At 53.9% G+C, this 25,685-nt stretch overlaps 1 protein-coding gene across 5 annotated transcripts in view; it reads right to left on the minus strand.

Annotated features, from left to right (window-relative positions):
* The window catches only part of WSCD1 (WSC domain sialate O sulfotransferase 1), a 44,778-nt gene extending 19,813 nt beyond the window's left edge, over positions 1–24,965 (minus strand). Inside the window, exons 1-5 of one of the 5 annotated variants that reach the window (XM_088828817.1) lie at positions 13,536–14,214; positions 6,591–6,705; positions 6,054–6,238; positions 4,169–4,290; positions 1,997–2,098 (exon numbers count right to left, since the gene is read on the minus strand). In XM_088828817.1, the coding sequence (XP_088684943.1) occupies positions 1,997–2,098; positions 4,169–4,290; positions 6,054–6,238; positions 6,591–6,705; positions 13,536–13,962 (951 nt within the window). In that variant the 5' untranslated portion in view covers positions 13,963–14,214. Of the gene's footprint in view, positions 1–1,996; positions 2,099–4,168; positions 4,291–6,053; positions 6,239–6,590; positions 6,706–13,535; positions 14,239–24,221; positions 24,367–24,713 lie in introns of those variants that run through there. The other 4 variants (XM_088828815.1, XM_088828816.1, XM_088828814.1 and 1 more) reach the window with 4 other exon arrangements.
* Positions 24,966–25,685: the final 720 nt, after the last annotated feature.

A 25,685-nucleotide genomic window follows, 5' to 3' on the forward strand; every position in this document is an offset into this window, starting at 1 on the left:
GGTTGGGAAGATCCCCTGGAGGAGGGCATGGCAACCCACTCCAGTATTCTTGCCTGGAGAATCCTCATGGACAGAGGTGCCTGGCTGGCTACAGTTCATGGGGTCGCAAAGAGTCAGACACGACTGAGCCACTAAGCATAGAACATGTGGATGAGCTATAATCAAACCAGGTGGATAAAGGTGAGAGTATTGCAGCTCAGGAGAAAAGGGAAAAGTCTGCTTCTTGTCTTGGGCTTGAATTGTTAGGCTGGGCTTCCCTGATGGCTCAGTGGTAAAGAACCCACTTGCCAATGCCGGAGATACAGGTTCAATCCCTGGGTTGGGAAGATCCCCTGGAGAAGGAAATGGCAACCCAATCCAGTATTCTTGCTGGTCAAAACCCATGGACAGAGGAGCCTGGTGGGCTACAGTTCATAGAGTCACAAAGAGTTGACAAGACTGAGCAACTAACAACCCTTCCAAAAAGTAGCCGTAAGCCTTCCTCCAGTCTCCTTCATCTCCATCAGGCACTGACCTTACTCTGATGTATGCCAGAGTCCCTGCTTCCTATCTTAGCCTGTCTTCAGAGGGTACTGGCACCCCCCACGTGGTAAGTGTCAGCGCATGCGTTTGGCCCCTGTCCCACTAAGTGTGTCCTGCCAAGACCTGCTTTCAATTTGAAAGCTGGAAATAGTGACTACTACTCACAGCTGCAACATTCTGCAGAACTAAACAATGGGACCCAAGAAAACAGCCCCCACCCCCCATCTGACAATACAGGGGAGGCAAGGATAGGAGCAAAGCCGTTAGCACAGATCCTGACGCCTGGAGGGCAAAGGCCATTTATGAGAACCCTGGGTGCCCCCTCACCCATGTTCTATCTGATCAATTCACAGCATCGCTGCCCAGAGCTGAGCAGGTAACCCATCCACGAAATGCATCTCAAGGGGAGAAGTATGAAGTGTTAAGGTGCAAAATGGCATAAGGTACCAAGAGCCTGCAGGTCTCTTTCAGCACATGCTCCAATGCGAGACTGCAGCGACCTGGATTTGTGTCCGTACATCTGAAGAAAGGCTGGAAATAGGCCTTGAAGAGTTTACAAGCTTCGAGCTCTGTGTCTGGGCCCCTCACGGGCTGCCCCAGGGAAGGTGCCCCCGTACACCGGGGCATCCACCTGGGATGTGGCTTTGAAACCATCCGCCCCAACAGCAGGGTCTCAGGGGTGCCTTGCTTCTCTCTCACGCAGAGCTGGGGCGGGGAGGGGTGCATAAAAAGAACACAGCTTTTGACCAGGGCAGTACAGCAAAGTTCACTCACAGAACAAGGACCTAGCCCCTCCTAGGAACTGTATCTGGCAGATCCACCACCAACACAGAACTACCCCCCTATAAGGATAGTCATCGCAACCTTGTTTGTAAAGGCAAAAGATTGGAAACAACCTAAATGCTTAACCGTGGGGTGTTTGTTAAATAAATTATAGGACATCCATGTAATGGCATAGAAGAGTGAGGAAGCGCTTCCTGTGCCAATTTGGAGCAATCTGTAAGACACAGGGAAGGAGAGCGGGGCAGGGTAGAGCGTACGGCTCGTCACCATCTGTGGGGTTTATAACGCCATCCTGACTCTGTAAAGGAACAACTGCCTGAATAGTCACAGAATTTCTCTGAGAGTGGAAGGGAGAGGTCAGGCCCATCACCTGTATCCAAGGAAGGACAGGGTGGATGACACAGAGGGGTTAGAGGAAGACTTTCCCCGGACACCCTTGGGCGTCTTTCACCGTGTTCCACGGGAGCATCTTACCTATGAGAAACAATTTAAAGCACCGAGGACGCACAGCTGCGAGGCTGCCGGCTCCCTTCCTCTCGCTTCTGTTCCTGTCCCCTCCTCAACAGCCAACGCGCCTGTCCCCTTCCTCACCAATGTCACACTGAGAGGCAGCAGCATGAAAAGCACGGGGCATGGGGTCAAGAGTGGGATACGGGGGGACTTCCCTGCGGTCTAGTGGTTAAGAATTCGCCTGCCAATGCAGGAGACAAGGGTCCAGGCAGATCCCACATGCCGTGCAGCAACTAAGCCCCTGCGCCACAGCTACTGAGCCTGCACGCCTAGAGCCTGGGCTCTGCAACAAGAGAAGCCCCCGAGATGAGAAGGCCTCGAACCGCAGTGAAGAGTAGCCCCTGCTCATCGCAACTAGGGAAAGCCTGCACACAGCAATGAAGACCCAGTGCAGCCAAAGACAAATAAATTAATCAATTAAAATTTATATATATATATAAGAGAAGGAAATGGCAAACCACTCCCGTATCCTTGCCTGGAAAATCCCATGGACTGAGGAGCCTGTGGGCGCGGGGGGATGGGGAGGTGCTGCAGTCCATGGGGTTGCAAAGAGTCGGGCATGACTAACAGACAGACGGATCAGAGTGAGATGTAAAGCTGGTCCCTCCACGCTTGTGTGTGAGAACTCTCACTGCTGCAAACCTGCGCTGGCTCTGCAGCAAGCAGGGGTCAGACTATCCCCCTTCACAGAGTACTGGGAGGATCAGAGCTGACCAGCAAGGGGAAGGCTGCAACCAACGCCCAGCACACAGGAAGATGCCTGTCCATCTGTTGACCCGGAGGCCAGCAGGTCTGGACCAGCTGAGTTCCTCTGATTACAGTGGGGGTCTTTCCAGGGAGCCGCTCTGAACTGCAGGTGTGAAGGAAGCCCAGAGTGGGAGGTTTGCTTCCCTGCTGTGTGAGCAGGTGTCCTTGCCACCTCTGCTGGCTCTGGTCCTACCAGCGGGAGAAGGGGAGAAGGGGGCCCCAGTCCAGGTGTCTGTGAATCAACAAAAAATGGTCTTCTTGGATCCCAGTCTTGTGTCTCATGAGCCCTGACACCCAGACACCCTTGGCAATGGCTTCGGAAATGCTGGAGATGGAAGAGAGCCACTTCAAAGGCTGCGCTTGTGCAAGAGGGAAGCATGTAGGAAAAAGGCTTTGTCTCCCTCATCTCCAAGGGAAGCATCTCAGGAGGGCTGAGAGCACAGAGCAGAAGGAGGGCGACTCCTGGTGAGTGGGGCCCATGGAGGGCTTGTGTCTGTGTGTCCAACTCCACGCGCTTTCCCTGAAGTCCACATCCTGCACCCTTCAAAGCACCAGAAGGCTACGGAACTAGGCAGAGTTCAATTCCTGGCTCTCCCCCTTCCTGGCTGTATGACTTCAGGCAGAATGCTTAAGCTTTCTGTTTCCTCGCCTGCAAGATGCAGTTACTCAGAACACCTATCCCATTCGGTTCTCAAGAGGATTAAATGGGTTAACCCATGTGAAGTTGGAATAGAAGCTGGCATGGAATAAATGATGAATACCGGTTAGGACTGTGGATAACCATCGTCATCTCCATCACAGCCAGGACCTGCCCGTCTCCTAGCCCCACTCAGTTACACTGCCATGGTTGTAGTCCCATCAAAGCTAGTGGACCCAGGATTTGGAGCAGCCCCAAGCCCTAGCCTACTGCGACACAGGGCCATTTCCAGGGCCAAAGCAACTGGCCCAATCTGGAGATCTCGGGTCTCCAGCCTCAGATCTCAAAGCTCTTTGGGCAGCCTGCAGGTCTCACCAGCCCTGTGTCACACCCCACCCCGATCGTGCCATGTTCAAACCCCATCGATGTCTTGATCGATGTCTCTCACCCCAGAGCTGACATGCGGTGAAGGCACATAGCTTTTGGTACCCAGTCCAGCCCGCGCACAGAGTCACACTCCATGCCTCAGCCCTGGCTGAGGGACCAAAGGAACCTGAGCGACTGCAGCCCCTGAAGTCGGATTCTTGGCCCAACGCTGTCAGTGCCAATAACAGAAAATCCATCAGCACTCCCCAAGTCCCGAGCCAACATCTTCCGGCTTCGAAACCAAGTCAATTTAACATCTGACACTTGTGCCAAGAGCTCACGTCGGGAAAGGCACGGTCCTTTCAGTTTTACAACCTTCACTGACAATCCCCCACCCAGGCTCGGATCTCAGCATCAGCAGGCTCCCTGCTGGCGTCCTCAGCGACTCTGCTGCAAAGCCTGCCTCCCTCCCTTCTCAGCGCCCACGCGGGCTCCAAGGAGGACAGAGAGTTGCAGTCCCCCACAGGCACCTGCCCCTCCCTGAGACCACCACTCTGGCTGGATGGTTAAAGGACAGAGCTGTGAAGTCATAATGCCTCTTACTTTCTGGGAGCAGAATCCAGAGCACGTCTCCACGGTCACATTGGCCTGTACCAGGGAGTCGGGGAAGGCATGCGTGATGTTCTCCGGCAGTCGGAAGCAGCCCCGGTATGTGACGGTCCTCCCTGCAGGAAAGGAAACAGGGATCTGGTGAGAAGCGGTGCCTGCCCTTCCTGGGGCCTGACCTGGGGGAGGTGGCAGCTTTAGATCCTGAAATAGGTGGAATTACACTCAGAAGGAACAGATTCCAATTTGGAGAGGGTAAACTGCCCAGACAGGCTGTGGTCAAGCCAGGCTCCTAAGAGAAACCAGACCCCAGAACCTTGCTCACCAGGGTCACTGACAAGGGACCACTTGGCTGAAGCTGCTGAACTCATGACTTGCTACTCCTGCCAGCCCTCGGGAGACAGTGTCCATCCTTCCTCCCTCCCTCCTTTCTTCCCTCTTTTCTTTCTCCCTTCCTTCCACAAATCTTTTTTTTTCTGCCATGCTGTGCAGCATGTGGGATCCTAGTTCCCTGATCAGGGATTGAACCCATGCTCCACTGTGAGTACCTCCCTGAAGCCTGGGGGGAGGCGGCATCTGGGTCACCCTTTTGCACCCCACACCTAGTCCTGACCCTGACATACAGCAGGTGCCCTATACAGGCTGAGAGGTAAGGATGCGGCATGAGCTGTGAGAAGTCAGTGATGTAAGATGCTGCTGGCAGAACCTCAGCTGCCTCTAGACTTCAGGGGTGGCACAGGCTGTCACTCCCATTCCACACTCTTCTCCCCCGCTCCCCAGGTGAGAGCCCCAGGCCACTTAGGGCAAGAGGGCACCTCCAAGATGGAGCCACAGATGACCTGTTTTGCAGCTTCCTCTGATCCCAACCTGACGCTCAGGTCAAACAGATAAGTTTTTCTGTCTCTGGCAGGTGTTTGCTTGTTCGTTTAATCTAAAATTTCACTGATGTACATACTTCAGTGAAATTAAATCCAACTTCACAAAGAAGCTTCAATCCAGGTCCCTACCCCAGTGGACTCAAAACCTCCTTTTCTGTCCTCCGTGGACACTAAAACCTAAGCCATGTGGCCACCGAGACCAGCAGCTTCCCCCACGGAGAACCAGCGCTGCACAGCATCACCGACTGTCTTCATCTCGCCGCCTTGATTCCTAGTTCCCACTGGAGCCAGGGATTTCCTTCCTTTCTTCATAGTTCAGCTTTGCATTTACAACAACACTTGTTCAGTTTTACCCAGCACTTCATGGGCTTCCCTGATAGCTCAGTTGGTAAAGAACCCACCTGCAATGTGGGAGACCTGGGTTCGATCCCTGGATTGGAAAGATCCCCTGGAGAAGGGAAAGGCTACCCACTCTTGTATTCTAGTCTGAAGAATTCCAGTGACTGTATAGTACATGGGGTCGCAAAGAGTTGGACAAGACAGAGCGACTTTCACTTTCACCAGCACTTCTAGGTGTTGCATAGCTAGGAAACATTCCTACTATCTGGTCCGCCCCCGGTAATCAAAGTCTGCCTCTGCACTTGACAAAATAGACTAGAACCCAAAGATGGGAGGCCAGACAGCATGTCTGAGAAACGCTTAGACCAAGGCTCTGGGCCTCCTGATCGGATTTTCTCTTCCTATCAGGGAAGCCCATGAAGTTCTGGGTAAAACTGAACAAGTGTTGTTGTAAATGCAAAAATGTGGTTTGGTCATGAACTCAAGCGATCTTTGGCAGACCCTAACACCCTAACAGGCTTGCCCCCTGCCACGAGCCTGTCCAGGGAAGGTGGTAGGGAAGGCAGAGCACAGTTTCTGTCCCACAGAATTTAGATGAAGGGCTGAGGACGCAGAGGTGGCAGACAGCAGGGGCAGACAGAAGAGGGAGAGACCGGTGCACTCACGCTTCCTGGAGCCGGGCTGCAGCTCCTCCACGCGGTACACGGAGAGCCGGCCCACACCTCCGCACACGGAGCTCTTCTCCCCTTTGCATTCATGGTTACACTCCTCTGGCCCGACGCTCATCGCTGGGAGTCTGTTCCCACAGTAGCACTCGGCCCCGGCCTCCAAGCCAGCGTAGATGTAGGACCTGCAGGCAGAGCAGGGCCCGGGGTGAGTCCCAAGCCTGGCCCGGGGTACTGAGGTCTGGATCCTGGAATGGCCACTGGGTCTGGGGCCAGGATAAGCGTGAGACCTGGAATCTCAGGACAGGAAACCCGGGTCTCCTGACACTGAGCCCAGAGCTCTTTCCACAATCCCCTGCCGTCTCGTCAGTAAACCTTCTTTGTTTTGGACAACTGCATCTGATTGGTCAAGCTCTAATCACACTCCCAACAGCCAACTGGCAGCAGAAGCACTACCTCAGGGACACCACTGCCACTCTCTGGGATTGCCTCTTAGCCTTATTTCCAGTGGAGCTGACCGTTAGGGCCCCCACTTACCGCTCAGCACATGCATCCTGGCAGTGGGAGACGGTCATCTTTCTCAAGTCAAAAAACACAGCCCCCTTCAGAGTCCGCTCCTGGCCGTCGTCACTGAAGCATCCCACGTAGGTGCCTGCAGGGGGTGAGGGAGAACCACAGCAGAGACTCAGATACCCTGGAGAGCGGGAGGGTCCTAATTCCTGAACCCACCCTTGGCATTGCCCTTCCTGGCTATAACACTTCTCAGAGAAGCCCAGGGGACAAGGCTGTGGTCCAACCTTCCCCACAGTGCTTCTGGACACTTCCAACTTGTTCCCTTCCTGCCCTCTTTCTCAGTTAATGGCCAACAGTCCCGTAGACACTCTGCCAGGAGCCTAGCATCAGCCAGAACACAACTTTCTTCTGCCAGCCCTCACCTGGTTTAATTAAGTCTGGCTGATTTAATTGCTTCACCTGGACCCCTCTCCTTTTCATCCCTACACTTCCTAGGCTGCTGCTGCTGCTGAGTCACTTCAGTCGTGTCTGACTCTGTGCGACCCCATAAATGGCAGCCCACCAGGCTCCCCCATCCCTGGGATTCTCCAGGCAAGAACACTGGAGTGGGTTGCCATTTCCTTCTCCAATGTGTGAAAGTGAAAAGTGAAAGTGAAGTTGCTCAGTTGCGTCTGATTAGTAGCGACCCCGTGGACTGCAGCCCACCAGGCTCCTCCATCCATGGGATTTTACAGGCAAGAGTACTGGAGTGGCTTGCCATTGCCTTCTCCACTTCCTAGGCTAGGAGAGGACTATCTGCCTCCATGAACAAACTGATAGGCAGATTCTGTTGCCTCCTTGTGATCCAGAAGGAAGAAATGAGTTACGCAAAGTCTGATCTTAGCTAATATAGAGATTTTGCAAACAGGGAGAGCCAGTCCAAGAGAAAAAAAAAAATCTGCTGGGACATCTCTTGTGGTCCAGGGGTTAAGACTTCACCTTCCAATGCAGGGGTTGTGGGTTTGATCCCTGGTCGGGAGCTAAGATCTCACATGTTACACGGCCAATAAATAAATAAACCAAAGCAATATTGTTAACAAATTCAAACAAGGCTGTAAAAATGGTTCACATCAAAAAAAAAAAAAAAGAAAGAAAGAAAAGAAAATACCAGCCATCTCAGGAGGGCGGAAAGCCCCCATCACTGGAGGTGTATAAGCAGCATCTATTAACATGTAAGAGGACTGTTCTGTGTGGGAATCCTTAGGACCCCGGGACCCTGAGCCCTTACCAGGTCAGGCATCTCCAGCACATCCCTGGAAGGGGACAACGTTGAGGGGCAAGACTCCACAAAGCAGTGACCGTGTTGACCCAATGGTGCACGGGTCAGTAGGAAACAGTCCTGCCCAACCACACCCCAAGATAGGGAGCTGCCTCCCAGAAACGCACAGTGAAGCCTGGATACCCTGAATGCTAACAAGCGCCTTAGGTGTATAAACGTCATGCGCACCACAGTGCACGGAAGGAACTGTGCATGAGGAGTTTGCAAACATGCTGTCACACCGTCCGAGCTGTGGACGCACACCCCCAAGAGTTGCGCCCAGATCTGGATCGGTCACCCCTGATGAAGATGCTGCCTGTCTCCGGGGAAACATTGGCACTCAGCTCCGGGATGTCTCAAGTGGCATCTGAGCAGTACACTGTAGCCTCTGCAAGTTGGGCATCTCCAGGAAGCATTGTGCCCAAGGCCTCCCCACAGCCGGCCAGCTCCCAAATGACTTTGCAGGGAGGAGTGACCATCTCGTCCACCAGTCTTGGAGCTCCCAGATCAGGCGAGACTGGTGCTGACTACTCCTGCCAAGAAGCTGGCCCCAAACAGAAGCTCAGGGCCACTAGCTGAGTGGTTTGAAGGAGTGAGTCTACCAGCCCACATTCCTAGGGACGTGAATCAGGGAGTGACTTTCCTGTGTATGAATGGCATGCTTAAATCTGTCTCTGACCTTGGCTAAATCATTTCAACGTTCTGTGCCTCAGTGTCCTCAACGGTCAAATGGATAAATGCACCCCTCCCCCTCCCCTTGCTCATTTCTCCCGCCCACATCTGGTCGCGTCCCTGCGCCTTTCTGCACATCCATTTTTGCTTCCTACTCATTCTTAATGGTATGGCTTACAGCCCTGACCACTCTAGTCTTCTGCAGGCTCTCCTTTCCCTGCACTGTCACATTGAGTGTCTGAAAAGCTTGCTGTCACGCAAATCCTGATCATTAACTGTTGTTAAAAATTGTGTGCACCTGTGTGTTTCATCTCTGTGCCATGACCTGAGGCTCACTGAGGGCAGGGACCACAACTTCCCCTTAGCTGGTGACTTGCTGCCAAGGTCAGACACGATGCCAATAGTGTGTCAGAGCCCCTAAAACCCACACTGACATCCTGTGAGGGTGCAAGAGGGAAAGCAGGGAGCCCAAATGCAAGGAGGGGCTATACCAATGTGCAATTCCCAGGGCCCCTGGTTAAAAAAGGCCAGGCAGGGGAAGACGGCCAAGATGGTAGGAGACGGGATTCTCTGTCACACCAGAAATGGTTGAAGATCCAGAAACCTCAGATTAGAGAACACTGGGCTGCAGCGAAAGCAAAGACCTTCAATGTCTGCACAGGGTCTTTCTCCCTTCCAGGCTATGACCCTCTTGAGGCCACCTTCACCGGGATGCCTGCCAACACACACATGGCCACACCCAGTGTCCATCCATGGATACCAGCTCCACTCCTCTACTCAGGGCTCCAGACACCCAGGCCCTGCAAGCTTCTCTCTCTTCATATAAATCTCAGGACTACCGGGACCAGAAAGCTTTCACCCGGATCAGTGAGAATCAATCGTTCTCCTTAGCCTGCCTACTTAGTAAAAGAAAACTAATATTTGAGAAATTTCTGACATGTGTTGCTCAACAAAGAAGAAATTCTATTACAGCTTTCAAGTAAACATCCAAAACACAAGCTCGGGGGTTGTTAAACATTTATCACCCCTGATGGGAAATTAACCAGAAGGTTCTAAAGGTGACTGGGCTCAAGGCCCCTGGAGGCTGAGACTGGCACATACACATTTGTGGGGTGGGGCGTGGGGGTGGGGTGGGAAGAAACATCTCTTGGGAATGGGCTGCCTTAGATTCAAATCCAGGGTCTGCTCTATCTGGCTGTGTGACCTGGCATGTGCAGCCTCTACCTCCCCATCTGTAAAATGCACATATGGTCCCACGGAATTCATGGGGTGGTTGTGAGAATTCCACGAGATAATATGGAAAGTTATCTAATGCAGGCATGGCATGGAGTACGAGCTCAGGGGTGATTGTTACTGTTGTAATGTGTCATTATTAATAATAAACACTTTTCGATTACTTCCCCAAAATGCAAACCCTTCATCATTAAAATGGTGATAGCACTGCTGACATCATAAGGCTGTTTGAAGATTAAATTAAATAAGATAACAGATGTCCATCTAGGCAGAACAATGGTTGGCACGCAACAGATGCTCGGATAAGCGACAGCTATTATTATTCTCATCCTACACTGTAACCTGGGGCTGGGTGTGCCGATGGCTCCGTAAATATTAGCAGAGCACATTAATAAAAGAGAAAGAAAGGGTTTCGAGCAGTCAGGGTTGGGTTCTTCAAAAACAAGAAGAGGCTAGCCAGCTCCCAGCTGGCTGGTGGGTGGAACTGACCAGTCTGGAGGAACACCCACGCCCGGCTGGCTCCGTCTCTGTTTGTAGCAAGACCCAGATACCTCCCCCCATTTGTGAGGAGGAGGTGAGCCTTTTTTCCTGGAAAAATAATGAATGGCTTTTCTAACTCCCTGACAGAGGCGAGAATGTGCAGAAAGAAAGGGCTTCCCAGGGATGCACTGGGACACATTCTGAGGCGGATTTATTACTTTCGGCTGAAACGGAGGCGATGCATTATTGTCTGTGACTCTGCATCTGTTCATTTCCACATCAAAATGGACATGCCGTGAGGCTATTAACGATGGCTTCGGAGATATTGGAATGTCTTTAGAAATTACTATCAATAAAAAACAAACTGGCTATGGAGAAGTTACTATTTTTCCCCTAGTAAACTTACTGACATTTTATTTCATCATGGATGTTGTCCAAGGTATAATGAAATGCTCAGTGATTGATGGGGCCTCCTGCGGCTTCCAAGGCTTGCCGGATCCCCTTACAGGAGGATGGCGGGCTGCCCGGGGCCGCGAAGAGACGCCCTCTTTGTCTGCAGCTCCAGCAGCTGTCCGGAGGGCGGGCCTCCACCAGGGAGGCCAGCCTGGCTATGCAGGGCCTCACAAAGCCCCAAGAGAGAAGGGGGCTCCCAGAGGGTTCAAGGGCCAGTGTCCGCCTCTCCCCACTTTCTCTGAAGATCTTCAACGGCATGATACCACCGCCTCTCCCAGGGCGAATTCTTCCTCCAATCCTGGGGGATATTCAAAATATTGAATAACTGATGGGAGGCATGGACTAGTCTGAATTGTCACCATTCAACACCAGAGCCTGACTGTTCCTACTGAAGTAGGTATTAACCCTTCCCTTGCCAGGTTTGGGGGTCACCAGGGAGGGTCAATCAGAGTGCAGAAGGTATTCAGAGACTCAGGGCAGAAACCCTGGTGTATAGTAGGTGACGGTCTCTTCTGTTTGGATCTCACTACCACCTATTCAGCTTTTACTACAGCCTCTTCCATCGCCTCTTTAAAAGATGACTTAAAGAGTGCCTGCTGGTTCTCCTGGATGTAGATATTCTACACACAGGGCTGTAAGCAGGTCACCCGAATCCTCCTGTCTTCTGGCCAGTCACCCTGAAGCCAGGTTACTAAGAATTTGTCACTTCTGTGTAACGAGCCCCAAGTCTTTTGCACGTGCCTCTCTTAAGCCTCAGTCATGCTAGGTGGTGATCATTTAGATGCATATCTGATTCCACCGCCACAGACGGAGCTCCTCAAGTGTAAAGTGAATAGCACACATGGAGACTCATATGTGCCAAGTGTGGACTGAGAAAAATAAAAAGAGGAATCATGGCTAACTTGCCAAGGTCATAGAGTCAATAAGCGGCAATATCAAGAGACAAATCCAGGTCTGTCTGCAAAATCTATGCTCTTTCCATGCCTTCTTGTTAAGAAATCCATGGTGACTTTGGCCAGTCCTTTATACTTTAGTATAAATGAGCTACGCTGGCATCGCCTTGATAGAGACTCAGCTTCTTGATGTGTTGGGAGGAGTTTATAGAAATTATAACTACATGAAATGAGCTACAGAAGTGGTTCCTTGATTCTCCCTCATTCTTACACAGAAGCCTTGCTGAGGAATCCCACACAAGGGCTATGACCTAGAGGATTTCAGATGAAACTTCCTTCTATGGAAGTTTCTTCTACAGAAGGCTTAGTTCTTCAGTCTTCATTGTATTGGGCCACTGTCTTCTTCTATATCCTGCCACTGAGGATTCTAAGCTCCAACCATACTTCTTACACTCAGGAGAGCAGTTTTCCTGCGATTCGTGGTACAGGATCAAATAAGGTGCTGACCGAGATACTGAGACACTGACTGAGATCAGTCACCGCCCAGCAATGGCTCTGACCCTCCCTGGGTGCTCACTTCACACAGGCTCAGTTTCTAGGTGCGGCACAGTCTGGATAACTTGGTGTTAAGAGCTCCAAGCTGGAGCCAGGCTGACCCCATGATGGAGTCCCAGTGGCGTGACTCCAGCAGTTCTGGTCAGTGCCCTACCTGTGTCCCCCAGGCCTTGCTGTCTCCAGGCTGCACCCTATGATGCAGGTTCTACCCTCATTCCAAGTCCCCATCTGCTCCATAACATAACCTGTACTGGCCACCACCTCCCCTGTCTCACTGCCCACTCCCTACCAGTATTCCTGGGGTCATACCCAAAACAAACCACGTCCATGTGAATCCTAGTTTCAGGGTTTGCTTCCAAGCAACCAAAACTAAGAGAATGATCTTGGAGAATTTACTTAACAATTTCCATGCCTCTTCACCTGCAAAACTGAGTTATAATAATAGTGCATGCCTGCTAAGTCGCTTCAGTCGTGACTGACTCTTTGTGACCCTATGGCCCACAGCCTGCCAGGCTCCTCTGTCCATGGGATTCTTCAAGCAAGACTACTGGAGTGGATTGCCATGCCCTCCTCCAGGGGATCTTCCCGACCCAGAGACTAAACCTGTGTCTCTTATATCTCCTGCATTGGCAGGTAGCTTCTTTACTACTAGCAACTACCTGGGAAGCTCCATAACAATAATAACAGCACCTGTAAATACAACACTTACAGGTGTGTGATCACTGCTACACAAGTGAGCTATTGTTATTAAATAATAATTCCTGACTGCCAGTGCATACAATAGGCCCCCTAGTCCAGTGGTCCTCAGCCTCAGTGCACATGCAAACCCCCTGGAGACCACGCTGCTCCGGACTGCAGCCCTCGCCCCAGAGTTCGAGATTTGGGGAGTCTGAGAGAACCTGAGAACCTGCATTTCCAACAAGCTCCTGGGTGGTGCTGGGTTTGCCAGCATGGGATCCCACCTACTGAACTGCTGCTCTACATTATCACATTTAATCCTTACCACAACCCTGGGGCAGGTATCTCGAGCTCCATTTTCAAGGGATGTGGAGAAATTAAGAGGCGTGGTCACCCAATAAGTTTGGGGAATGAGCCAGGATTTAAGCTCAGGTCTGTCTCAGCTCTAAGATGCTCACACATCTCAACCCCCAGACACATGCAGTCCAGCTAAGGAGTGAGCAAAGCTCCCAAGGGCTTCTCCTCCCAGGCCCCTCCTGTCTATGGTGGGGCTGGGGGAAGCAGGGTGTGGGAAGGCCACGGTCCCTCAGTTCCCACTTCTCAGGCTGCAGCCAGGGCCAGGGAGAGGGGACACCAGTCCGGTGCCCCCAGATGGGTCTCCCGGGAAGAGCTCCCATATGTGTAAGGGGACCCAGGCTAAGCACCTACCTTGGCTGCTGGTGGCTGGCTGGGGGGCCTCGGGGCTCAGCGCGGGTGGCCCCGGAGGGTCCCCCATGAAGTGGTGGAACCAGCGACGCCGCAGCTGGCGCAGCTCTGAGTTGCGGCTGCGGAGCCAGCGGGGGCCGGGCCGGGGCCGGGCCAGGGGGCCCCGCAGCACGTCCACGCCGAGCAGCAGCTCCGGGCTGACCCGGGCGTCGTGCAGGGCTCGGCTGTCCAGTAGGCCCACGCCCAGCGCCACAGCGGCCACGGGCAGGGCCTGCAGTGGGCCAGGGGCCCGGGGGCCCGGCGGGAGGCCCACGCGGGCCCGCTGCAGCAGCAGCAGGCTGCCGGTCATCAGGTAGGCGGCCGTGAGGAAGAAGAGCAGGAACTGCGTCCGGCGGAGAAACTTCTGGAGTCGGAAGAAAGGTTTGGCCATGCCCCTGGGCGGCAGGGCTCCCAGCTGGAGCCCGGGGACGGCTCCTAGCACCCAGGCGGGAAGGAGGCCGGAGCCTCCGGCGGTGTCATCCCTGCATGCCGGCACCGACCTGTTCTCTGCTGGGGTTCCTGTTCCTCCTGCCCCGTTTCCAGCAGCTGCTCAGACAACACCATCACTGAACTCCAGCCCCGGGCCCTGCAGCTGTAGCTTCTGCCCAAGTGTCAGGAACTTCGCCATCCCTGGGTTCTAGTGACCTTCATGTCCCGGCTCCAAAACCTAGAAAAGAGAAAGGGCACTTAGAGGCAATAGGAGGGTCCACCTCTCCCACTGCCCCAGGGTCAGGAGCCCCACACCTCTGTGCTCCGTCTGCCAAAGGGGCTGGCTATGCTGCAGAAGTGAGGGACAGAGAACCTGGTTCCAACCCCAGCTCTGCTACTGGATGACTATGTGACAGCGGCTGGGCTATTTCACCTCGTGGGGCCTCAGTCTCCTCATCTGTAAAATGGAACTAACGCTCTACCCTGGAGCAGTAGGACAATCCACTAATGCTAACAGGAAGGAGGAAAAACTGCAGCAGTGACCTTGTATGAATCCTTAAACTATGTGCCAGGCTCTGAGCTAGACGCTTTATGTATCATCTCATTTAATCCTTACCCCAACCCAGAGAGAGAGATATACACAGCATTACCCCCATTTTACAGACGAGGAAACTGTGGCAAAGGGAGGCAAAGTAAATTTCCCAAAGTCACACAACTGGGGAGAAGAGGCGCCAAGGGTTGGAACAGCCTGAATTCAGAGCCTAGACTGTGAACCCCCATGCGGTCCAGCCTGTAATGAACCCCACTACCTGTATGTGCACTCAGGCCAGGGCATGAGTATACAGCAGGTGCTCGATGCATGTGTGTATTGGGGTTGCAAACTGTCTTCTGGAAATGCTTCTGCAGAGGTGGGTTGGTTTTAACCCAGGAGAGGGCACAGAGGAGGGAGTAGGCTTGCAGAGTCTTCCTTGCTTCCTGAAGGGAGGACACCAGAGCAGGAGAGCCCCCGGGGCGGTGCACCTGTCAGCAGAGGCTGGGCTCCTGGGGTGCCCCTCTGCTCCCCAGGCCTCAGCTCTCACACTGGGCTTTGGTTTCCTTTGACGGTGCCTCTGAAGCTCACTGCCGGGGTTGGCACAGGGGCCCGCAGCTGCTGCGAGCCGGGCTGCTGAATAAGGACAGCCCGCAACACAAGGACAGGCTTGTCCCGGGCTGAAAGGCTCCGAGGAGCGTGACTAAGCCGCTGCCTGTAACTAACAAGGCCTAGGACCTCCGCCAAGACCCCGCGGCCCCTCAATGGCTGCTCTGTGCCCTGGGGACGGTGGCGGGGTGTGAGAGGAAAGACAACGTTTGGGCTCTTGTGGCCTGGCATTCCAGGGTCCGGGAGGGGGTGCTGTCAGACCAGCATGACCCCTTCTGATTCAATGCCGAGAGCCACCAGGCTTTGATGCTTCTGGGGAGGGCAGGATCTGAGAATTAGGGGGGTCAACACGACTGAGTGACTGAACTGAACTGAACTGAACTGAGTGGATCCTTTAGGCTGGGGCAGGGGTGGCAGGGTAGGGAGTCAGCAAATGAAGGTGGAATTAAATGCTGAGTCTGGGAGCCATTTCAGATAGGTCTCCAGAGCTTTTATTTTCTCTCTAAGCTGGTGTGTGCCAGGCCCACCCCGGCCAGCCTCGTCAGATTTGTAAAACCACAGAGAAAATCCCAAGAAATCCGGATTGATCCCCCTGCCTCCAGCTTTGGCCCCTCCAATCCATCCTCTGCAAGGCTGCCAAGGTGATCCTCCTAACACGCAAATCTGATCACAGCACTCCCCTGCTTAAAACCCCTTTCAATAGCTCCCTGTGGCTTTGGGATAAACTCCAAGTTCCTTAGCATGACATACAAGGCCCCCTTCCTGATCCAGCCCTACCAGCCCATCTCTTGCTGGGCCCTTCCCTTCTGCTTCCTCATGGCGTGCACATGTGTGTGTAAACACACACACACACACACCATGGTCCAGCAAAACAACCACAGCGTGTCTGCCCTGGTGCCTTTGCAAGTACTTCACTTGATGTCTTTTCCTCCCTCTTTGCCTGGTGAATCCCTCTGTATCTCCAAGACTCAGCCCAGGTGTCACTCCCTCCAAGAAGCTCTCCCTGACCACCACCCACCCACTGGTATAGATTTCTCTGTCTCCCCATGCTGACCCTCATCCCAGCATTTGCCATCCTGGGACGATTTTAATTGTCCTCGTACTTGTCAACCATCCTTGCAGGACTGCGACTGATTCCAGGCTAGAGGTCATACACTATGTATGCATTTTGGTAACCCCAGCTCACAACACGAGTCCCAGCAGAATAGATGCTCAGCCCTCTCTGTGTCTGAATACATTTTTTTAAATGGATGAGAAGATACACTGATAGGTGGATCCTGATATCAGAAACCTGCTTCTGTGGGGGTCTTGTTGTTCAGTCACTAAGTTGTGTCTGACTCTTTGCGACCCCATGGACTACAGCACTCCAGGCTTCCCTGTCCTTCCTTCACCATCTCCCAGTGTTTGCTCAAACTCATGTCCACTGAGTCGGTGATGCCATCCAACCATCTCATCCTGTCTCCCCCTTCTTCTCCCGCTCTCAATCTTTCCCAGCATCAGGATCTTTTCCAATGTTGGCTCTTCTCATCAGGTGGCCAAAGTATTGGAGCTTCAGCTCCAGCATCAGTCCTTCCAATGAATATTCAGGGTTGATTTCCTTAGGACTGACTGGTTTAATCTCCTTGCTGTCCAAGGGATTCTCAAGAATCTTCTCCAACACCACAGTGGGGGATCTTAGGGCAATGAAATCTCAAATTCCGCTTATCCAGAGCTGTGGGGGCCTCCCTAGAAAGGTGGGAGACAAAGCGATACATGAGCACGAAGGACACAGCTTCACCAGTTCAGGCCTTAGAGATACGTGGAAGTTAACACAGGTGCTGAGCTTTATGTGTGATCTTTCCTGTGCTGTCATCTTAGGAAAAGGGGCTTCCAAATCTGCTTGCAAAAGGCTTCTGGTTACAAGATTGAGATTCTATCAGTGAAAAATCCTTAAAACTAAAATAAAAGGGGAGTGTGGCCCCCTGCTGTGGGAAGAAAGGTTCTGATGAGATGGAGTCAAAAGGTGGGCAATGGAGCAACAGTTCAGAATTTTGAAGGCAAGATGCAGCCTGAATTCCATATACGTTTGTATAGCAGAGCTGGAACATTCTATAAAGGGTGTAGTGGGGTGAAGTGTGGTCAGCGCTGATCATTCCGGAATTGAGTGATCATACCTGGGTTTGCCAAGGCACCCCCCCACCAAGTTCTCTCTGCAGCCACCCCTTCCCACTGGGGCCCTCCCCTAGTCTGGGGAGGTGGACACTGAGCAAGGGGGCAGGGGACAGCTGCTTTCAGGCCAGAGCTCCATGACCCCTGCTTCTGATAAGACAGGCTGCCACTCTGAACTTTTCACACTGCAAAGCTGATTCCTAGCCCAGAATACCTGCTGCGGCCTGGATGGGGGTGGGGAGTGGGGCCATGTAAACCCACAGCATTAGCAACCTGTCCCCTGGCCCAGGCTTCTGCTCTGCAATCATCCCCCACTCTCTGCCACACTCACCTCTCCCCCAGGGCACAGACAACACCTGATTTATGGTCACATCCCCAGATCCTAGCACGCAGCCTGCAGAACAGTGCCTGTAAATGTCTGTTGAGTGACTGTATGGGAAAAAGCCTGGAGGGTGGGGGGAGGGGTGCTGAGTCAAGTGCAGCATCTGCACAGACTCAGAGCCAAGTCACAAGACAGATGAAGAACAGAAGTAGCCAGACCTGGGGAGGTGGGTATATCTAGCCACTGCCTGTCAGCTGTGCCCACTGCACCCCGAAGCCAGGAGGCCCTCCATGAGAGCAAATCCACCTTGAGCAAGTCACTGAATGGGTGGTACCTCAGGCTTCCCATCTGTGAAATGGGGGTTAATCAGCATTTTCATGGGACCGAATGAGAGAGGAAACCTCTTACCTACAGCCAGTGGCAAAGGAAGCAAACTTGGAAACTCCTTGGAGGAGAGGTCTGCAGCAGTGAGCTGTGGGGACATCAGCCACCCTCACCTCCAGTTAGCCTCTAACTCCCTGGGGTGGGACCAGTATCCCATTCTTACCTGCAGCTGCCTCCATGCTAAGATAGGTGTTAGCAACTGCCTGCTATTTCTTTCTTTTTGTATATTTATTTATTTGCCCCTCCAAGAGGCATGTGGGGTCTTAGCTAGTCACTAAGAGATTAAACCTGTGCTCCTTGTACTGGAAGTGTGGAGTCTTAACCACTGGATTGCCAGAGAAGCCCATGCTTGCTTTTCCAATGCTGAAGAATCTGCCTGCAATGCAGGAGACCTGGGTTTGATCTCTGGGTTGGGAAGATCCCCTGGAGAAGGAAATGGCAATCCACTCCAGTATTCTTGCCTGGAGAATCCCATGAACAGAGGAGGCTGGCGGCACAGTCCATGGGATCGCAAAGAATCAGACACAACTGAGCAATTAACACTTCCATCCCTCTTCTCTTGCAGCGTTTAGTAATTAGGCTACACTGGGTTGTGTGTTTCACCTGCACCATCTCATTTACTCCATATCTCCTGTCGAGGGGGATAACCTGATCACCCCCATTTAGGAGCCTGGGTCTCTAAAGCTCAGCTGGTCAAGGCCAGACAAACCAGGGCCAGGATTCAGACCCCAGCTCCCTGCTCCCAGAGCCCACCCTGTGTCCACTCAGCTGCCCACCTCTCTCCCCACCCCAGCTTCAAAGGAGGCAAGATGAAATCCTGAAAGGAGGTTGGTATGCCTCCATCAGATCTCTTTGAAAACATGCCAGGATGAAGCTCCCAGGCATGGTGCCACCCACAGATCACCCCCCAGCCAGACCTCCCCTACGCTGCCATGTGGTGACAGTCCCAGCCTCCTGACCCCGCCCCTCCTATGCAGGTCCAGGCCATTTTTCCCCAAGGCACGCTTCCCATGTGACACCTCCCATCTGGGAACCATGCAAAGTGCTTCAGAAAAATGATGGGGGGCAGGGGACCCCCACCCCTGCCTGAGACTCCAGGCTTCTCAGGAGGGAAAGGGCACCAAGGAGGCACAGAGCCTCAGGCTGAACAAGGTGGACACCAGATGCCCTGCCTGGAGGTCTGCCAGAGGCCCAATAGCCACCCCAGAGGAGACCAGGGCCCAGGGGAGGGAGACCCTCAGCTTCTTCCAAGGAATGAGAAGAGAACGTTGGGACAGGGAGGCTTCTGGGGGTATCTCTGGGAGGGAGCAGAAGCCTAGCACAGGTGGGGACACAGACAACTTGAGCTGTTACTTTGTTGTCATCTGGACCCCAGGTGGCAGCCATGGCTCAGTTTGAAGCGGGGCCGGCGAGGGGGGCATTGGGCAGATGGCACCAGGCTGAGATTGCTGCGGGACTGAACAAGGGAGCAGTGGTGACAGCCAGGAGAGGAAAGAAGGCAGCCATTGGGGCCTGAGGGCTGGAGAAAGAGCTCAGAGAGGGCCCAGGCCCGATCAGCAGACACTGGGGTTCAGTCACATGACTCTACCCCCCCTGCCCCCACCAGAAGGACAGACGGGGCAGGAGAGGAGACCAGTAGCCTTAGGAACGCCGCGGCCACTGCCGTGTGGGCTGTGACCGTCTGGGGGTCCAGAGCCATGAGCCCTTAGCTGGGTAAGCCCCAAACACAAGAAACAGGGACCCACATGTTGCTCCCGCAGACAAGGAGATGGGCGTTCGTGGTCCAGCAGCTCAGAGCCCCAGCCTCCATGATTGGTAGGAGGGTGTCTCAGCCTCTAAACTTCAGCAAAGCCCCACTGAGAGCCTCCAGCTGGACTTGGCGCTATGAATTAGCACCCCTCCCCGTTTCTTCCCTCCCTCAACCCCTGCCACTGCCCTGCCCAGACTCAATGCCTGTCATCTGGACACTGTCCCCCTCTCCCAGAGGCTGCCCTCTCCCAGCAGCCTCACAAAGAGATCTTTCTAACACCAAGAACGAGCAAAGCTCCAGGCTGCAACAGCTCTCCAGGACTCAGTTCAAGCCCCTCAGCCTGGTATTCTTTGGCCCTTCCTGGGTCGGTCTCCCAGCAAATTCCTTTCAATATTCCTTCCAAAACTTGACATCCCACTGGCCAGCATGTGATGCTTCAAGGCCCCTTACACATACTCTTCTGTCGGCCAGGAATGCTAATGGGTGCCCCGTCTTATGGCTCAGAAATGCTTTGCGGCCACCAAGCTCAGCTCCAATGCTACCTCCTCCATGAAGCCTTCCTGATCCCCAGAGCAGAGCTGCTCTCAAGCTCAATGGGGAGGCTGGATGCTCAGGTGACGTGTCCTGCCTTGAGTCCCAGGTACACTGTCCACTTCTCCTCCCAGCCTATGGGCCCCTCATAGACACAGGCAGTGCCTGTGGGGTACAGGCAGACCCCAGAAATCTGTGCCCATAGTGCTCAAGGCCACACTGCCCTCACCCCCAGGTCCCAAGGTTCTGGGTCTTGGAGGCTCAGAAAGAGAACAAAGGACCCACTAAACAGAGATCTGTTGGGCCCTAGGATGGGACAAGGTTTGGGAAAAGGGAATGCGGTGGGGTCCCTGCTTTTGAAGAGGCAAATCTTTTGATCTTCTGAACTTCAGAACTTAAGGGGAAAGTTCCAAATTAAGAAGTGGTGTTTAAAGGGTATAAAACATAATACTAAGGTCAAAACTCCAGTCAAAGCAAAGGAGGTAGGGGGAGGGGAGATTCTTCCAGTAAACTCAAGTGCTCTGGATTGGGAAGACCCCCTGGAGAGGGGAAGAGTTCAGATAAAAAAAGACTAAATCTGTATGTACCACATTAGAGACTGCAAGACTGCTTTCACACACTCTCAAGTGTGCTGAAAGAATCAACAGATCATCAAATGGATGAGTGATCTTCCCATAAACTTGTGAAGTCAAAATCATTACCATCTCCATCGTGGACAGGCAGAATTTGAGACAGAGAGAGAGGCCAAATTAACTCAACCAAAGGCAAACAGTTATTGCTAGACTGAACTCAAGTTTTCAGATTCTAGGTGTGTGATATCATCTACCATATCATGTGGCCTTCATCCATTCAACTCCATCCATTCCTCCAGACACTCAGCTAGGGGCCAGGGCTGCAAAGAAAGACAGAACCCCTCCATGGCGGGGTGGCATCTCCCCTTTTTAGTTGGTTGGTCTGGAGCCCAACCCACTCTTGCAAGAGCCAAGTATAGCCTCTTTAAGGCTATCTCTGGGCCACCTCTTTGGTAGAACCCTATTTTGTTCATGTGCTTGGATGTTTCTTCCACTGAATAGCAAACTCTTGAGGGTTGTCTAGACCTCACTGAGTGATTTGGATAAATCTGGGCAAGTGGGTGGAGCATCCAGCCAAAGTTAGCCTCGCCGTCCTCTGGCTCTGTGCCTGAAGTCACTGGGATGGGGGACTTATGCTGGGGGGGAACACCTTGGACCCTCCTGTCCTCAGAACCCTCCTGGGCCCCTCATGAGTTTTCAGCAGTAAGAGACAGAGAATCGAAGTGGAGGAGGAAAGCTTTAATAGCTACCAAGAGGCTCCCAGTATTTGAAGCTGCATATGGTTAACCCAGCCCATTCTTCCAACCACTCTCACATCCACCCTAGGAAATAAAGTTCTTCCCTAACTGCTGCTGCTGCTAAGCCACTTCAGTCGTGTCCGACTCTGTGCGACCCCATAGATGGCAGCCCACCAGGCTCCCCCATCCCTGGGATTCTCCAGGCAAGAACACTGGAGTGGGTTGCCATTTCCTTCTCCAATGCATGAAAGTGAAAAGTGAAAGTGAAGTCGCTCAGTCGTGTCCGACCCCCAGCGACCCCACAGACTGCAGCCTACCAGCCTCCTCCATCCATGGGGTTTTCTAGGCAAGAGCACTGGAGTGGCTTGCCATTGCCTTCTCCGATTCTTCTTCCCTAACTATGTTCTGCAAAAGAGCCACCCTTCCAGCAACTTTCCAGGTGACATGTCAACATGCATGTTGTGCTCAGTCATGTCCAACTCTTTGTGACCCCAAAGACTGCAGCCCGCCAGGTTTTTCTGCCCATGAAATTTTCCAGGCAAGAATACTGGAGTGGTTTGCCATTTCCAACTCCAAGGGATCTTCCTGACCCAAGAACTGAATCCAGTGTCTCTAGTGTCTCCTGCATTGGCAGGCAGGTTCTTTACCACTCCACCACCTGATATTTCCACATGCTAATTATCAAAGCCGAGAGGAGGAGAGATTTAAAGCAGCAGAGTGAAAAGACGTCCAGGGAGAAGATAGTCCAAGGCCACGTTCCAGCTCTCACTCCCCAGAGGAGCGGGGCCTGCCTCCAGCCCAGTTCTGCCCCTGCTGGTGGGTCTGATCATCACTCACATCCTATGGATAAAGGTCTAAACACTGAGCTGTATTTCTGCTTTGCAAATAAGATCCTCTATAGACACAAAGAAGAAACTTACGGACACCAAGTGGGGAAGTGAGGTGAGATGAATTGGGAGATTGGGATGGACATATAGACATGACTGACACCACGCATACAACAGATAACTAAGGCGAACCTACTACAGAGCTCAGGGAACTCTACACAGTGCTCTGTGGTGACCGAAATGGGAAGGAAATCCAAAAAAGAGGGGAGACACATGTATAGCTGATTCACTTTGCTGTACAGCAGAACTAATGACACTGTAAAGCAACCATACTACAATAAAAACTGATTGAAAAATTAAGAAAATAAACATGGAACTGCCCCAGAGTCCTTTGCCCTGGCCTCAGTGAAGCTCCAGATGGAGAATCCAGGGGACTGGCCTCGCCAAGGCTGACTGGGGTCTGAGCCGGATGGGAGCACAAGCCAGGTGTGTCTATAGAGGAACACACCTTCCCAAGAAGCACAGCTCAAACACAGTTCAGTCCCAGCCTGAAGGCTCTGGGCTGCCTGTTGAGGCAGACTCTACAGGAAAGCAGCTCTGCAACTCACTCCCAAGGCTCAACTCAACTCCAAGGGCTCAGGCTTTAGTAGCCAACTGGTGGCCCACAATATCCACTTCTGCCTAACTAGGCAGACAGGAGGGAAGGGGCAGGGGGCCGGCCATCTGCTCAATCCAGGCGCCTCTTCACTTCCAGCCAGACACGCTGTAGGGCACAGGACAGCACCCCACAGGGCTCCAAGTGAAATAAGGGAACCCCTCACCCCAAAATAAAGCACACTTCCAGAGGAGCTGTGGAAATAGTCCTGCTGAAGACCGGAGGATGTGGCGGCAGGGGAGGGCCAGGGGGCTTCTCCGCGAGGAAGATGAGGGCTGCCAGGCTAACCCCACCAGCGCAGCTGTCGGCCAAGCTTCCTTTAGCGAGTGTGAACAGGAGATGAACACAGCTGCTCTCCCCCATGGAACCGCTGGGCTCTGGGGGCAGCCAAAGGGCCCACGGGGGCATCATCTCCAAGGGACTTGTGAGGCCAGAGCTAAGTGTATGGGGAGGGTGGGGGCGGTGAGGGGAATACCGGAGAGAACCTCCCCCCCACCTTGCCCTCTCTCCAGCACTTGCAACCCCAGGTCGAGGGTGCTGCAGGCAGAGCGCAGCAAGCCAGCCCTCTGCTGCCTGTATTCCCCCTCTCCGCCAGCCCTCACTTCCTGTGCCTGAAAACCTAGGCGATTCAAAGGAGAAAAAGAAAAAGTCACTCCCTTTCCCCATCTCCTGATCCCAACCATGGCGTTCCGACATGGGATAAGCCAAGCGCTCCATAAACTGAAGTCCGCCCTTCCAGCGACAAGAGAGACGACAGCGTCTAATATTATTAGAAAAGTGCAGTGGAGTTCCGAGTCTGTCCATCTTGGGTGCTGCTGGGGACCAGGCGAGTGTGGGCAGCACCGGGATCCCAGGGCAGGGCTGTGCGGCTGGAACCCTCACGTCCAGCCTTCCCAGTGCTCAGAGAAGGGTCAGAGGTCTCCCTCCCAGCCCTTGCCTCCCCACTGGGCGAGCCGGCACCGAGCAGGCATCATTCGTAGGCACAGATGCTCCGGGAAAACAGACACCCGGGAGGTTATCCGGAGCAGAGGACCCCCCGGAGGCTTCTTAGGAGAAACGAAAAACCGCAATTAGCAGCCTCCAGTCATGAATCTCCTTCTACACTTAGGAAGATGCAAAAGCTCTACTTAGGGTAATTTTCCGGACAAAATACATACGTTTCGCCTTTGCCCATGCCTCCGTTCAAGTTCACCAAGAGACGGAGAAAACCCTCCGCTGACCGGAAACCTGGCGTGCTAGCAGAACGAGAGGGAGCTGCCGCTAGGTAAACGTCTCCTCTTAGAAAAGGCAGTGCGCACCCCAAATCCTGTCCTCACCCCTTCCCCGGGCCCGGATCCAAGGCTCCATCCCGGAAAACGGACAGTCCCTGAGGGTTCCAAGGCGGGTACGCGGCTTGGGAAACTGCCTTGAGCACCCCCGCCCCATCCCGCTCGTCCGAAACCTCCCTCCACCCAAGCGCACACACTCCCGGGCGAAGGCGCCCGGGCCCCGCGAGAGGCACCCAGCGCCAGCGCGCCCCGAGCCGGAGCAGGTGCAGCCCCGCCGCGCTCCCGGCCGCGTCTACACAAACTTGTTGGCCCGCGGCTGGGGGAACCCTGCTCGCAGCCCGCGCAGGGGTCCCGGCTGGAGCACCCGGAGACCGCACTCACCCACGCGATCGCGGCCGGCTGGGGCGCCCGCTCCCCGCCTCCCCGGGGCGCTGAGCCCGCAGCCCCGCAGTGCCCGGAGCCTAGGCGCCCCCGGCGCCCGCACGCCCCCGGGTGGCCCGCGGCGAGGAGCGGCCCAGTGCGCCCCGGGCACAGGGCGCCGCCGCCTGGCTCCCCGTGCTGCGGACGTCCGGGTTGAGCCGCGGCGGCAGAGCGAGCGGGCGCCGAGCGGGCAGCGGGGCGAGCGGGCGAGCGGGCGCCCGGCTCTGCACATGCTCACTCGCGCGGCCCGGGGACAGCGGCCGGCCGCCGCCGGGTCCTAGAGGCGACCGTTCTCCCGCCGCCCGTGGGAGGGGTCGCCCAGGTCCCCGGGACCAGCCCACCCGGCGCAGCCACACTCGCTGCTGGGAAGCAGAGTCGCCGGCACCCACTCCCACACACACACTCCCATGCACACACAAAGAGCCTCCCTTGCTGTAATACACACCAAGCTAATGCATTAGTGCTCACACCAACACACGTCTACACAAACACACTAGGCAGTGCCACAGAGAGGAACAGGCTCCCACACTCGCCCAAGCACACGGGGACACATAGTGATGCAAACACACTGAACCACTGCTTCACAGACACTCTGACACACACACACACACACACACACACACACAGGGCTCTGTCCTGGGACACTGACAGCCACCCAGTTTGTAGCACTCTGGTGCCAACCCACAGAGGCAGACAGACACACGTTGGATCACTGTCCCATGCAGAGCTAGACACTAACTCTCACATCCTAATGCATGCACACACACACACACACACACACACACACACACACACTCTGAGACAGTCACCCACAGATCGCTACCCCACAAACAAATACACCGACACCATCTCCCATGCCCACACACTCAGGGCTCTACCACCAAACACTGCACTGCCCCACACAGACCTACAGTGACAGACCCACACCGAGGT

Source organism: Moschus berezovskii, chromosome 20 (assembly GCF_049115385.1).
Source record: "Moschus berezovskii isolate FMDL1 chromosome 20, NW_MosBer_1.0, whole genome shotgun sequence".
In the NCBI taxonomy this organism is placed as follows: domain Eukaryota; kingdom Metazoa; phylum Chordata; class Mammalia; order Artiodactyla; family Moschidae; genus Moschus; species Moschus berezovskii.